The sequence below is a fragment of the Scyliorhinus canicula genome, chromosome 11 (assembly GCF_902713615.1).
Source record: "Scyliorhinus canicula chromosome 11, sScyCan1.1, whole genome shotgun sequence".
In the NCBI taxonomy this organism is placed as follows: domain Eukaryota; kingdom Metazoa; phylum Chordata; class Chondrichthyes; order Carcharhiniformes; family Scyliorhinidae; genus Scyliorhinus; species Scyliorhinus canicula.
In genome coordinates this window covers 83,181,163-83,197,126 of record NC_052156.1, presented here as the reverse complement: position 1 = coordinate 83,197,126, position 15,964 = coordinate 83,181,163, and the positions used below count along the sequence as shown (strand labels likewise).

The following is a 15,964-nucleotide window of genomic DNA, read 5'->3' as shown; positions in this document are numbered from 1 at the left end:
GGGAGAGAGAGAGGGAAGGGAGAGAGAGAGGGAAGGGAGAGAGGGAGGGAAGGGAGAGAGGGGGAATGGCTAGACTGAGGGAAGGGAGAGAGTGAGGGAAGGGAGAGGGGGAAGGGAGAGAGTGAGGGAAGGGAGAGAGAGAGTGAAGGGAGAGAGGGAAGGGAGAGAGAGGGAAGGGAGAGAGTGAGGGGAGAGAGTGAGGGAAGGGAGAGAAGGGAGAGAGGGGGAATGGCTAGACTGAGGGAAGGGAGAGAGGGATCCATGCAGAGCTATATGAAGGCAATGAAGCCTGGAATTGTCCAGCCCTTTGCCAGGCGCAGAATAGCCTCAAACTCACCTCTCTCAAAGGCGTTCTTGATATCATTGACTTCACTTTGAGAACCCGGGACACGGAATATACCCTGCTGCTGTAAACCTAAAATTTAAACAGATATTTAGAGAAAATGTTAAGTATTAAACAAAAAGAAAAGTGACCAACACCTGTCCCGAGCCCAGTGAGCGCGTTGGACCTTATCAACTACGCAAAGCAAAAGGTTGATAACAATGACTATGGATTGTTCTTTCAACATCTCCTTTGTTTTACTCTAACAGGAGAGATCACATGTCATCATTCTGATCAAAGATCCTCATTTCAGAATGTAATTTGGCACAAGTTGAAAGGTATGGGGCAGGATTCTCCCATTCGGTAGCAGTGTGCCTATGCCGTCGCGTTTCACAACTGCGTGAACAGGCCGCTGGGAGTACAGATTCTGGCCCCTGCAGGGGGCTAGCACGGCCCTGAAGCGGTTCACGCCGCTCCAGCCTCCCATCCCGGCGCAAACTGTGCGCCGCGGGATCCACGCATGCGCAGTGGCGCCAGCGCCAACCCACGCATGCGCAGTGGCCTACCTCAACATGCCAGCCTCGACGCAACATGGCGCGGGAGTTCAGGGGCCGGCACGTAAGGAAATAGGCCCGTGGAGTGAGAGGCTGGCCTGCCGATCGGTGGGCCCCCATCGCGGGCCAGGCCCCATCGGGGGCCCTCCCCGGGGCCAGAGCCCCCCTCCACCCCCCCCACAGGCCGCCACCCGACCCTGCGCGCAGACTTCCCGCCGGCTGCGACCAGGTGTGGACGGCGCCGGCGGGACTCTGCCTTTTCAGAGTGGTCATTCGGCCCATCCGAGTGGTCATTTGGCCCATCGGTGGCCCAGCCATGTACAGCGGCCCGCGACTGGTGCTGTGCCAATGGGCCGAGTCTCTGCTCTGCGGAGAATCGCGTGCCGGCGTCGGGGCGGCATGGCCCGGTTGCGGGGATTCTCCGGCCCGGCCCCGGGCTGGGAAAACCCCACCCATGGCTTTTACAGACCAACCAGATACTCCCGTACAGCAGTCTCCAACCCTGTTCTGTGGACTGTTGGTGCGCGATCTAATGGAAAAGTTTCTAAGTGTTATTTGTAGCAGGTTTTGCTGGGGGTTTCCCACCGGCTCAGCCAGTGAGTTCCCACCGCTATCTAACGACACTTGAGGCGTCATCTACCGGCTGTTCATGCCGACAGGATATTCCAGTTCCACACCGGCTTTCGGGTTTCCCGGTGACAAGGGCTGACAGTGTGTTGGTAAATCCCACTGGTGGACTGCCTCCGCCGCTGAAAGACACGTGGCGGGATGGTCGGTAAATTCCACCGTAGTCACTTTTTTAGGCGCTGAGGAGTTTTTCACTGGTTTGGTCCCTACTTATTTTCATCACTGGGGAGCTGAAGTCAGATTAGGCCGGCATTTTGAAAGGATACCCCAATCTCTAAGTGAGTTTGTGGGTCCCCCACAACTCCCACCCATGGGCAATGTTACCCCCCCCCACACACACATGGGCATTACTCTTCCCCCCCCCCCCCCCCACCCAAGTGAGGACACCCCGCTATGGGGTTCCGGAGGTGCCCCTCCTCTTCAGGTCCCCCACAGTCCCTGACAGCCCCGCCCTTGTAGGAACCCTACCATTCACCTCCCCCCAACCTCCCTGAGTCCCCTTCTTTCCTGCCCTGCATCCCCACCCTTCATACCACCCTCACCCTCCATTCATGAGCATGTCTCCCCCCTCAGGCCCTGACCCTTGGCAGTGCTACCCCAGCACTCCTGTTTGGGCGCGACGTGGCTGGTAGATCGCGTCCTTGGTTTCAATTGGGAAATCGTTAGGGATGCTCCAATTTGCTTCAGTACCCACGCCATCTAGTGTTTCCATCACAGTAACGTCTGCTAGAAGGTGTGAGGGCTTTGGGCGAGTCCAAATAATCTGGAAGAACATGGACACTTGTTATGGAGCCCAGGTGACCCAGAACCATCCGTAAGCTATTGGTCAATACCAGGTAACCCTCAGCTCAGCCTGTAAGGGCTCTTACTCATGCCCTTGTGGTTTGAAATCTTACTTGCTGCTCCTGCACATGAGGAATGGATAAGTGTGTTGGAGGGGGTGCCAAGGAAGGGGAACTCCCAACAGGAATCAGCATATTCAAGACAGAGGAGACAACAAACATTATGGATATGAATTACCATAGAGATTGATGAATCGAATACAGCTCTCCACCACGAGTGGGATGGGTTGTCCAGAATCCTTATGAAAGAAGGGAGAAGTTGTCAGGAAATGAGAGGGTGCACAGCAAGGACCCAAACAGCCACATACAGAACCGACAGTTGAATGCAGGGCACAGATCAGAGGTGCGCTCGGCCCTTAACTGCCAAAGGTTTACACAACGAGAAATAATAATAATAATCTTTATTAGTGTCACAAGTAGGCTTGCATTAACACTGCACCGAAGTTACTGTGAAAATCCCCTAACCACCACATTCCGGCACCTGTTCGGGTACGCTGAGGGAGAATTCAGAATGTCCAAATTACCTAACAGCACGTCTTTCGGGACTTGTGGGAGGAAACCAGAGTTCCCGAAGGAAACCCATGCAGACACGGGGAGAACATGCAGACTCTGCACAGACAGTGACCCAAGCTGGGAATCGAACCTGGGACCCTGGCATGTGAAGCAACAGTGCTAACCACTGTGCTATTGTGCAGCCCTGACCTGATAGACTGAGCACAGCTCTCGAGCAAATCATCTCCATAAAAATTAATCTGAGGACAATAATCCAAAACCTGCAGTCATCGGTCATATAAATATCACGTTTGGTTCAGATATGGGCGCGATTTAAGGGAAAAGTGTTTTGAGTGTCATTTGTGGCTGGTTTAGCTGGGAGTTTCCCACCGGCTCTGCTGGCGAGTTCCCCACCGCTATCTAACGACACTTAGGGCGTGATTCTCTTGTCGCGTTGTGCTGAAGGGAGAACACAATGCGGCCGGAGAATCCCGGGAGAGGCCTCCAGCGGACCTCCTGACAGCCTCCCTGCCTCACGAGATTCACCGAAGACCCGTGAGACGTGGGAACTCCGCCCAAAAAGGGCAGGACTAAACGGCACTCGTGAAATAAACCTACTTACAACCTAGCTGTTCGGGATCCACCGGCCTCGTCGATTCTGCAGCATCTCCAGGGAGGCTGCAGCCGGGCACCATTCAGTACTGGTCCACACAAACGTGGACAAGGCAGAATGGCACCCCGGTGGGGGGGGTGGGGGGGGGGGGGGGTCTCCCGGGCCATCAGACACCCGGGGGGGGGGGTCTCCCGGGCCATCAGACACCCTGGGTGGTCATGATAAGTGAAGGTGGCTTCCTGGACCTCTCTCTGGAATGTGGGAACCATGGCACCGTCATCCTGGCACTGCCAAGATGCCCTGGTGACACTGCCAAGCCTGTTGGAGCACTGCCTGGGTGCCAGTGCAAGAGTGCCCGGGTGCCAGTGCAAGAGTGCCCGGGTGCCAGTGCAAGAGTGCCTGGGTGCCAGTGCAAGAGTGCCCGGGTTGCCAGTGCAAGAGTTGCCCGGGTGCCAGTGCAAGAGTGCCCGGGTGCCAGTGCAAGAGCGCCCGGGTGCCAGTGCAAGAGTGCCTGGGTGCCACTGCCAAGCCTGTTGGAGCACTGCCCGGGTGCCAGTGCAAGAGTGCCCGGGTGCCAGTGCAAGAGTGCCCGGGTGCCAGTGCAAGAGTGCCTGGGTGCCAGTGCAAGAGTGCCCGGGTGCCAGTGCAAGAGTGCCCGGGTGCCAGTGCAAGAGTGCCCGGGTGCCAGTGCAAGAGTGCCTGGGTGCCAGTGCAAGAGTGCCCGGGTGCCAGTGCAAGAGTGCCCGGGTGCCAGTGCAAGAGTGCCCGGGTGCCAGTGCAAGAGTGCCCGGGTGCCAGTGCAAGAGTGCCTGGGTGCCAGTGCAAGAGTGCCCGGGTGCCAGTGCAAGAGTGCCCGGGTGCCAGTGCAAGAGTGCCCGGGTGCCAGTGCAAGAGTGCCCGGGTGCCAGTGCAAGAGTGCCTGGGTGCCACTGCCAAGCCTGTTGGAGCACTGCCCGGGTGCCAGTGCAAGAGTGCCCGGGTGTCACTGCCAAGGGTTAGGAGCCAAGGGGTGCCATGTCCATGAAATGAGGTGGAGGGGGGTTTGAAGGGTGGGGGAGTGCAGGGCAGGTGAGTAGGGGCTTCTGTGGAGGTTGGGGGGTGACAGGTGGGGGTCCTGGAAGGGAGGGGACACTGTAAGGGGACTTAGGGGGGCCTGAAGAGGGGGGAATCCCCAGAGATCCCATAGTGCAGTGTCCTCACTTGGTGGTGTGGGGTAGTGCCCATATATGTGGAGGGTGACATTTCCCATATATGGGGGACCCACAAGCTCACTTAGAAATCGGGGCACTCTTTCAAAATGGCTGGCCGATCCCTGAGTGCAGCTCCCCAATGCTAAACAAAATTCTAAATGTGGGGCCCAAAAACATTGCTAAGTGTCATTGAATAGCGGTGAGGAACTCAACAGCTGAAAACTCCCTGAAAAAGCAACCACAAATGAACTTAGGAATGTTTCCGGAGAATCGTGCCCTTACTCAGCTTTTAAATGTGGACGATGCAGTCTTCCCGCCAGAAAAGGCGGCAGAGAGCTGGGCACACGCCTGACATGTACAGTGATGTCACACACCCTGTAATTCCGTGCTTTTGGCGCAAAATTACTTTCTGCATTTTCTAGCTGTGAGCAGGCAAGGCAACAGGACTGTGAAGAACTGAAGATGGACCATTTTGTTATAAGGAGGAAAGGGCCGGAGAGACAGAAACAGGCCAGGATCTCACAACTGAATCTGCTAGAGACACCTGCCCAGGAGAGTCCACAGAGGACCAAGCAGTGCTAGTGTGAGCTGTATACAGAGCTCCAGGATCTCTGGTAAACAGAGGTTACTAAGAAAAAACTGAAATTGGGAGATGATTTCTTGAGCATGATTTTGTTAATTGTGCGAATGCAAATAAGGATGCAAAAACCAGGGGCTGGATTCCCTGATCCTGAGGCTAAGTGTTGACACCGTCATAAACGCCGTCGCATTTTACGACGGCGTTAATTTTCCCCCAGGATCAGCCATCTTGCGCCGCACAGGAGACCAGCACGGCACTGAAGTGACTCACACAGCTCCAGCTGCCGATATGGGCGTCAGAATGGGCGCGCGTGCGCGCTACGGCCGGTGCAAATTTGCGCATGCGCGCTAGTTTCCTTCTCCGCACCTGCCCCGATGCAACATGGTGGAGAGCTACAGGGGCCCGGCGCTGAGGAACCTAGGCCCCGATCCCCCCCCCCCCCTCCCGAGGATCAGATCACCCCCCGCCCACCAGGCTGCCCCCCGCAGGATGAACACTGAGGTCCCGCCGGGTAGGACCACATGTGAACGGCGCCAGGGGACACGGCCTATCTCGGCGGTCACTCGGTCCAACGGGCACTGCGCCATGCCAATGGCGCCGATTCCATGGTCACCGAGGAATCGGTGGACCGGCGTCGCGTGAATAGCTCTCCCCCCCCCCCCCCCCCCCGGCGATTCTCCGACCCGGCCTGGGGTCGGAGAATCCCGCCCTAATGTGTGTTATATACAATGAAGTACTGGCAAATGAGAGGAGAAGTTTCAGATTTAGAAAGAGAAGCGATGGGTGGAAAATTCCTTTTGAGGTTGAATCCCCAGAATCAATTATTAACTTTAGTGCTGACACCAGATTAAAAGTCTACTCTGCTGTAGCTGACCTGTAATACCACATTAAAAACACACCGAAAGCCCCTGAGACTGTCAGCACTCTGGAGTAGCATTTCCCAGGAGTATCCACTGCTGAGTAAAACATGCCCATTTTGTTGCTATTGCCCTTCACGACGAACTACATGTGCGAGGTTGGATTTTCCGTTTTCATTAAGATGAAGATGGCACAAAGGAACTGGCTGAAATCTGCACCTGATATGCACATTGCCCTCTCATCCTTTGAACCTGATTCAATTGGGAACCTGAGGACCAAGCAGGCTCCCCTTTCACATTAAAGATAAGCGAATGTGGCGTGTGTCATGAAGGTTGGTTGGCATGGGTTGCGAAGGTCGGCCGACAAGGGTCGCGAAGGTTCGATGGTTTACAAAAATGGGTCCCAGGAAAGAAAAGTTTGAAAAATACTGCCCTACATTGTCCCCATCAAACAGTCCCAGGACAGCTACATCACGGGGTTAGATACAGCCAAAAGGTCCCTCCACACTTTCCCCATCAAGCACTCCAAGGACAAGTACAGCACAGCGTTAGACACAGAGTAAAGATCCCTCTTCTGTGTCCCCATCAAACATTCACAGGAGAGATACAGCACAGGGTTAGATATAGAGTAAAGCTGCCTCTACACTGTCCCCATCAAACATTCACAGCATGGTAAAGCACAGGTTAGATGCAGAGTAAAGCTCCCTCAACACTATACCATCAAACATTCCTAGGACAGGTACAGCACAGGATTATATACAGAGTAAAGCTCCCTCTGCACTCTCCCCATCAATCATTTCAGGACAAGTACAGCATGGGTTAGATCCAGAGTAAATGAGAGAAGTTTCATATTTTGAAAGAGAAGTGATGGGTGGAAAATTCCTTTTGAGGTTGAATCCCCAGAGTCAATTATTAACAGAGGGCAGCACGGTAGCACAGGTGGATAGCACTGTGGCTTCACAGCGCCAGAGTCCCAGGTTCGATTCCCCGCTGGGCCACTGTCTGTGCGGAATCTGCACGTTCTCCCCGTGTCTGTGTGGGTTTCCTCCGGGCGCTCCGGTTTCCTCCCACAGTCCAAAGACATGCAGGTTAGGTTGATTGGCCATGATAAATTACCCTTAGTGACCAAAAAGGGTAGGAGGGGTTAGTGGGTTACGGGGATAGGGTGGAAGTGAGGGCTTAAGTGGGTCGGTGCAGACTCAATGGGCTGAATGGCCTCCTTCTGCACTGTATGTTCTATGTTCTAAATCTCCCTCTATCCTGTTACCATCAGATACTCCCAAGGAAGGTACAGGACAGATCACATAATCATAAAATAGTTACAGTGCAGTAGGAGGCCATTCTGCCATTGTATCTTCACTGGCTCTTCAGATGAGCATTATGGTTCAGTGCCATTCCCCATACTCCTGTACATTTGTTTCTTTTCAAATAATCATCTAATATCCTCTTGAATGCCTAGATTGAACCTGCTCCCACCACAAATACAGGCCGTGCATTCCAGACCTGAACCACTCGTTATGTGAAAAAGTTTCTTCTCACATCACATTTTCTTTTTTTGCAAATCACATTAAATCTATGGCATCTCGTTCTCAATCCTTTTAACAGGGGAAAGGTTTCTCCCTGTCTACTATGTCCAGCCCCCTCCAAGGAGAACAGTCCCAACCTCTCCAATCTATCCAAGGTTCACCCCTGGAATCATTCCTGTAATCCTCTTCTGCACTCTCTCCAATGCGTCCACATCATTCCTATAATGTGGCGCCCAGAGCTATACACAATATTCCAGCAAAGGTCTAACTAGTGTCTTGTATAAGTTCAGCATAACCTCCTTCCATTTGTGTTCCTATTAATAAAGCCCAGGATACTATATGCTTTATTAACGGCTCTCTCCACCTGTCATGTCACCTTCAATGATCTCGGCACATATACACCCAGGTCCCTCTAATCTTACACACCCTTAAGAATTATGACCTTTATTTTGCATTGCCTCTTCATGCTCTTCCCACCAAAATTAATCACTTTATATTTCTTTGCATTGAACTTCATCTCTCACTTATCTGCCCACTTCACCAACTTGTCTATGTCCTTTTGATGTTCTAAACTGTCCTCAAAGTTTAGAATGTTTCCAAGTTTTTTTATCATCCACAAACTTTGAAATTGTCCCCTGCACACCAAGGTCTAGATCATTAATATATATCAGGAAAAGCAAGGGTTCCAATACCGACCCCTGGGGTACTCTGCTACAGACCATCCCTCCAGCCCGAAAATTATCCATTAACCACTTCAAGCTGTTTCCTATTACTCAGCTAATTTTGTGTCACGTTGCTACAAGATACAAAGTGAAGGTCTCTAGACAGATCCATCAAATACACCAAGTCAGCCATAGTAAAGTTTATAAACGTACTTAAAATCCTCTGTGCTGAATTGTCCTAACAATATGCCTCAACCTTAAACTCGAATGATTGTGTTTCTTTCTGCCACCTCTCCCATGTTCCATGTCAGACACTTCCTGTGCAAGGTTTCCGAATGAGGGGCAATTTTGTACTGTGGGCCCACAGCCACCAGGATAATCAATAACTGTCAAACTCACTCATACTGTCACTTGACAATGGAAACTCATTCATTAGTTACTGTTGAGCTTGAATCAAGGTGATGACGGTAAATGCACAATGTCCAAATTGCCACGTCAACTCTGGATGCATTTGGCGAGTACCATAGATACATCAAAGCACGAGGGAGAGAGGAATAGAAGAATACGGTGATAGGGTGAGATGAAATAGGTGGAAAGAGGGTTGTGTGGAGTATCAACTGGAAGACCCCAGTCAGACTGCACAGCCTGTTCCTACTTTGTAAATCCTATCTAACCGGTGCCTCTTGGGTTTGTGAATTTATTCAAAAAGGAAGAACAGAAATGTGAATTTATATTGAACCTTTCATACATCAGTAAGACAACATATTCCCTGTCAAAGGGTGATCTGGCCCTGGTTAGTTAATCACAAGGATACTGAGGGGAATCTGGCAAGGATATTTACCGGCAAATAGAGCTTTTAGAATCTTACAGCATAGGAGGCCATTCAGCCCATCACACCTGTGCTGGCTCTTTGAAAGAGCGATCCAATTAGTCCAGGGGTGGGCAAACTACGGCCCGCGGGCCGCATGCGGCCCGCCAAAGGTATTTCTGCGGCCCACCAAGTCATTAAAAAAAAAAAAAAAAAATTTTTTTTAAAAAAAATTTTTTTTTTTTTTTTTTTAAATTTTTTTTTAAAGGTTAATGGGTGGGGGGGCTGTTGGGTTACTTACTGGTATAGGGTGGATACGTTGACTTGAGTAGGGTGATCATTGCTTGGCACAACGTCGAGGGCCGAAGGGCCTGTTCTGTGCTGTACTGTTCTATGTCCTATATGAGGCGCCCAGAATCATAACCGGGTGACGTAATTATTTTACTTAATATACTATGCGGCCCTTTGTGAATTGTGAATTTCTGAATGCGGCCCTTGCACGGAAAAGTTTGCCCACCCCTGAATTAGTCCCATTCCAATGATCTTGCTCTCAAACCTGACAACTGTTTGCACTTCAAATATTTATTAACTTTTCTCTTTGAAAGTTACTTTTCCCTTTGCATGCTTACCAAAACAATTAAAAAACTCAACTTGCCTCTGGTTCTTTTGCCAAGGGTTTTAAATTTGTGTTTGATTACTAACCCTCCTGCCACAGGAAAACACTTATTCATTCACTGAGAACCTCTCATAATCTTGGATAGCCTGACTAAATCTCCTCTTAACCTGTCCAGATTATTCCCTGATGACTCGTGGTCATAAATGTGTCTATTATGTGCATGTGTGTAAAACATGCTTCATTGCAATGATACGTGATTGCCCAAGGCTCATGAGGGTCTGTCAGATCCTGTACTATCATATCCCCACCCACAGGGAACTCAGCTCAGATATTTGCAGAGGACAAAAAAATGGAAAACTTCTTCCCTTGTTCGGACAAAGTTACGTGGACGTCGATCAATGCAAAGACTTTGAATCTATCACACTTTGCATACTAATCAGGGAAATATGCATAAAGCACAATTTCAAATGAATGTTAATTAGTCTCCGGATGTTTGAGCAAGGGAGATATTGCACCAAATAAAACAAGGCAGATAATAAATCAGTTTAATTAAATCCATTTAAGCCTTTCATGTTTTGCTCGTGTGTTATATGTGTCATGCAGTGTGAGCGGGGGAGGGAGGTGTAGGGTGCAGCTGAAGACAGGAGGGTGTCTCAGGGTTCCCTTTGGTACTTGGGTGGGTCCTGTATAACCTAGCCAATGAATACTGCTGCTAATGTCAGCTCACCACCGTGTCTCCTATCAGCCTTCTGCTGTCTCCGATGCTCAAATTCTACTGGATGTCATTTTCCTTCTGACAGTACCCCTTGGTTGCCACTGGTAACGGCATTATTGTCTGCAGTTCAGAACGCTCGGATGGTTGAAGGATGCTTGCCACTGGCAAATTATCCCAGGCATTCGCGTCTCTATTCATCACTTGGGCATATTGTTCACAGCTCTTCCTCTTTACCTACAGTGCCCCACCCAATCTTTTGTTGTCAGTGCCAGTTTTATTTACATATAAATAGCGTTGATTTTGGTCAAATCGAAAAAGACTAGGAGGCAGCTGCATTTCTTTGCTTTTCTCTGCACTGGTCTCTGCCCTCGCTGCTCCCTGTTGGGAATCACCGAACGATCCCAGGGGAAAAGCTTGATTCCCAGTCCGTGCGAGGTCAGCCAACCTCATCTGGGGTTATGGATTTCCAACCGGCATCGATGATGCTGGGGCTATGAGAGGGGCCGAGGGGATGCATTCAGCTGGGGTGGGGGTCTTGCTCCAGCATTGCGGGGGGGGAGGGGGGGGGGTGTCAGGATCATGGTTGTGAGAGGACCCTGATACCAGTAAAACAAGAGTAACCAATGGTTCACTGACCCTTTTAATGGAAATAATGGAAAATAAATCCTGTGTCCTTACCTGATTGGGCCTGTATGTGACTACAGTACCTTGTCCCGTCAAACATCCTCCCCAAAACCCCCATCTTCAATATCCTTATAACCGTTAAATAAGGGTGTTCCAATTAACCATTTTTTCCTGTGACTGTTCATTCAGGTTGCCAGCAGGGCTTTCTGGATGCTCCAGTGTTCAAGCCCTGGCGGTTCCAAAAAACCCTAGCTCCCGATGAGGACACTCCCTACGGTCACTGTGAAGCCATGCTGTGTGTTTGTCTCCTAACTTATCACGATTAAAACTGCCCAACTGAAAAGCCATTACTCTCCAAACCCTATGATCCCTCTGAGGGTTCCACAAAAATGGTGTCCTGGGTCACCAGTGGCAGCAATGCTCTACGGGGGACCCCCTTTCCCCGCCCCCTCCCCCATCCACCCTGCTTCGGTAGCTAGCTCTACAGTGTATACCTGAGTCCTTGTTCGAGCATTCCTTCTTCCTCTGTCAGCAGCGAAGCAAGAAAAAAACATAGATGAAGCAAAGAGATAAAGTACGCATGATCCCACAGAGGCCTCAGGACAGGTCGGAAGAGACTCGAATGCAGTGGCAGCTGATCGGGTCTGGGGCTGTCTGCACCTCCAGTGCTCCTCATGTGGTATAGAAAGTCATCACAAAGCAACCTGGCTTTCGTTTAAAAACCCAACCAGTTCATTAATTGTTCTCGAGGGAGGGAAGCTGCTGTCGATACAGGCCTGATTTATACGTGACTCCATTCCCACTCCACCGTGATCGACTCTTAAACACCAACTGAAATGACCTTGTGAGCTCATTCAGTCGCCAGCACAACCAGGGACATGCAAGGAATGCGTCTCCTGTGAGATGGTGATGTAGTGGTAATGTCACTGGATTAGTAATCCAGTAACACTTTGGGGGCAGTGGTTCAAATCTCACCACGGCAGCTGGTGGAATTTCAATTCAATTAATAAAATTTGGACTTGAAGCTAGTCTCAGTAATGGTGATGGTGATCGTGAAACCATTATCGATTGTCGTTAAAAACCCATCTGGTTCACCAATGTCCTTTAGGGAAGGAAATCTGCCATCCTTACCCGGTCACGTGACTCCAAACTCTCAGAAATGTGTTGAAGCTTAATTGCCCCCTGAAATGGCCAACAAGCCAATCAGTTCAGGGGCAATTAGGGATGGGCAATGATGATACCCACTTCTGATTGTTGTGTTTAGACTGACAGGAAAGTGGGGATTGGATGAGGGCAGGATCACAATCCCACGGCAATGCCTCAAGTAATCAAAGAGCTTCCCACCATTCACTGCCACAGTTAGTGGCCGCAGTGAGTTACGGGAGGGCTCAGTGCCTGCAAAAGTCTGTTCCAATGAGGACAAGAGGGTAAAATAGTGGCCTTGCAAGCCACTTTGGTTGTCAGGATAACAAGGAGATGGTCAGCAAATGCCAGCACTGCCCACGTCCTGAGAGCAAGTAAAAGAGGAAAAGCTTTGGCATTGCATGTCAATTGTGGTTTGGCATCACAGGGAAGGGTGTGCTGGGAATTCAAAACAAAAGTTGCCAAACACCAGTCAAGAGATATGATCATAATATTTACACCAGAGGCTAGGAGCAAAGAAACAAACTCCATAGTTAAAAGCCTTCCAGAGAGATGGGGACAAAATTGGAGAATAGTCAGCGAGAACGTGGATGTTTCATTCCACTTTCATTCTGTTGCCTCAGGCCCCTCATGATATCTTTACTCCATCTGATCTGACAAAACACATTCCCTTTTTGCCCCCCTTCTCTCCCCTGCAGGTGTTTAAGCTTCCTAGGGCCCAGTCACATGGATCAAAAGCTGTTACAATCTCACCCAAGTGGCCATCCTTCCCGGTCTGAGCCTACCAGGGGGCTATTTGACCTGGAGAGGATCACAGCTGAGCCAGAACCTGCCGCACACACGTATGTGCACCGATTCCAGTGGAGTGGAGAAGGGGGTTGGCGAATCGGGGGAAAGTCCACTGAAAAACAGGGAGCAGCAACCCTGATTAACTTGCCCCTCTCCGAGACCAACTTCAGCACAGCACGGGCCAGGGATCCATCAGAGACTCTGGGCGGAATCCTATGGCCCCATTGAGGTGGGAAAATGTGGTAAGCCATTCAAAGGTCCATGGACTTTTGCGGGACAGGAAAATCCCGCCAGCTGGAGGGGTCTAAAATTCCAGTCACTGTGTGACTCAGCAGGTGCAGATACTCATCAGGCCACCACCTGACTGCCTTCATCAGAATCCCAGGACTCTTTGAATATTATGCAATGCAAAGTCCTGGGTGAAAAAAAAATTACTGTATATAACATTAAAGTTATCTTTGATAGAACTTTGTAATAATGTATTTGGGGGCGGGCCCTCTTCGATGGTCCAGGCAGATGAGAGGTCAGGCCTGATTCCTATAACCTGATCCCAGCCTGACCCCAACGACCCCTATTGACAATTTAAGTAGGACCGGCCAGTCCTAACAATACTTTCCCTGATGTCTCCCTATTCAATACCCATCAGATCAGGAACCACTGGGGCAAGACTTGAACCTGTCTTTCTTCTGTCACCGCAACACTCCAACACTCCTCGCTTCAGACAGTTTTTACCTCGGGTCTGACTAAATCACAGGTACGGCAGGTGGGGTAAATATTTGTAATTATACTCCAGTGGTTACCTGGATGAAAGTCTGACTAGACCGGCAGCCAACTAAGAGCAAGAGAGATGCAGCACAGCCCCAGATGAGAGAGAATTAGCAAGGATTTGGAAAGACACAGAAAGCCACCATTCCATTCAGCGTTTGCAGTCTGTCAGCACCTGCCACCAAGTACCTGTATGAAGGTCTCCATATCGCCATTAAACAATTTATGATTATACTGTGAACGAGGCCTAGGCTTCCTCATTTTCTGTGGCTTAGGGGGAAGCGATGGGGGCCTGAGAGAAATGGAACAAAATCAACACACAGAGCAAACAATACACTTTGAAGAACTTGGATCTACAAAACACGAGTTAATCATCTCAGTACAAAAACAATGTTCAACAGCAGCTATAACATACACCATTAAATAGCACTTGGTTTGAGGCTCATTCTAAGTATAATGTGACACAGGCATAGTGAAAGGCCCCTGAACCAGTTACATTTCTTATCCCACCCTGTCTTGACAGCAGAGGTGCTTGGCAGCTTCTGGAACGTCACCCACAGGGCCATTCTCCATCCGTTAGCTGCGGCAACAGGTGGAGGCAGCTATTTCACTGTTGTTGGCATCACAGCTGAGCCAGCTCCTGTCCACTCCCAACACCACAGCACTCTCCAGCAGGGGCACTAGGAGGTATCAGGAGCAGGGGGTCTGGCTGACTTTTCCTTTCTAAAGCCCAAATGCTGTGTGGCTAGCTATAGCATCTTACTAATGCTCTGGATGAGTTCAGCTGACTCAGTATAGACTGGGATTTGGAAGCAAAGTTCCTTTGAGATTATGTACAGCCTCTTAGCCTGCTGTTGACAATTGAGCCATCAGGTATTGCTGCCCTGTCAATTCCAGTGCGCTGTGTGTCATTCTGGCGAGATCACAACCCTGCCCAGCACAACCCTGCTGAATGATTTGTGGGAATAAAGTAGCTGGGAGGGGGGGGCGGAAGACTTTTAATCCAGAACAGCGCAGAGCTGGGTAGGCATCACTGAGAGGGGCAGCATTCAGACACAGTCAACATGTACAACCTCCAAATGGGCCTCTGAATCTGCATTCAGCGGCTAAACTGCAAGGATGACATCCAACATAATGCCCTGCACGCCATTTCAGGCAGGCAGCAGTCCTTGCCGAGCCTTCGTTCTGCTCTTGGCCTCCAATGAATACGAGTTGTTATATTCCCGATGGTCCGACCAAATGGAAAGGAGGGATGGTTCATTTTGGAATCCCACCCAGCTGTCACCTCAGCGAGTGTGAATATTTCTCAGATCTGCGCACCAACCAACAGTTGCAGCCCAGCAATCGGAATAGCTGGCAGCATCTGGAGGGTTTGAACATCAGTATTCCAGTGCGAGAAATGTCAGCCGGGGATCTATCAGAGATTTGATTTCCACATTTACACACACTTACACTTAAGTTGTCTTTCAAATACGTGTTCCCCATTGGGGTTGGGTTAGGAAATATTGCCTAATTGAAATATGGATGGGGAGTAATGAATAGGGCTGGGTGGCAGTCCTGCATTGTAATACTACTTCCAGCAGCATGATCTGCTAATCATGGACAGTTCAGGAGCTGTTTAGTTGACAAGTTGCCTTTGCTGAAATACCAGTGTGTGGAAAGGTTTAGGGCGTCAGTATTTAGAGGATGCCTGTGAGTGAATGGCCCCCTCAATGCTCAAACATCTATGGGACATAGGTTGACAAGGCTGCCCTGGGATAGAGGGTTGCGGTGGCTTGTGTTTACAGAGTTACCGAGGAATCTTGGATTGGGAGAGGGGAGGGGGGGGGGGGGCGGAAGGGGTGCTCCTGTGGGATTTAGAATGTTTGCAAGTAAAGGCAGTTGCGTTTCTAGAATAGGGGTAGCCTCGTAGGCTGGTGGTTCTCAAACTGTGGTCTGCGGAAGGGTTCAAACAACACGTTATTGATGTATGACACCACAGTCTAGTCCAGCCTAGAGATTGGACTGGAATCCTCATCCCCACCACTCACATGTAGTCACACAACCAGACCGACTCCTCTGTGCATGGCACAGGCCATTAAGTGCCAGTAACAGCAATGCAATCAAGATTTATGTTACTATTACGACATAACTGCGAGATTGGATTTTAAGCACTAGCGGAGCTGTAAACAAGGAGAAGGAACCGGCCCAACAAGGGACCGCAGCTCTCCAGCTGGGAACCAGGTATCACCTCATTGAG

General features: G+C 50.2%; 1 protein-coding gene across 3 annotated transcripts in view; it reads right to left on the bottom strand.

The window, feature by feature from the left end:
* The window catches only part of srgap3 (SLIT-ROBO Rho GTPase activating protein 3), a 301,988-nt gene that overhangs the window by 51,888 nt on the left and 234,136 nt on the right, over window positions 1-15,964 (bottom strand). For 2 of the 3 annotated variants that reach the window (XM_038810792.1, XM_038810794.1), the window contains exons 12-14: window positions 13,915-14,017; window positions 2,524-2,584; window positions 338-415 (exon numbers count right to left, since the gene is read on the bottom strand). In XM_038810792.1, the coding sequence (XP_038666720.1) occupies window positions 338-415; window positions 2,524-2,584; window positions 13,915-14,017 (242 nt within the window). Of the gene's footprint in view, window positions 1-337; window positions 416-2,523; window positions 2,585-11,522; window positions 11,554-13,914; window positions 14,018-15,964 lie in introns of all 3 variants that reach the window. The other variant, XM_038810793.1, reaches the window with a different exon arrangement.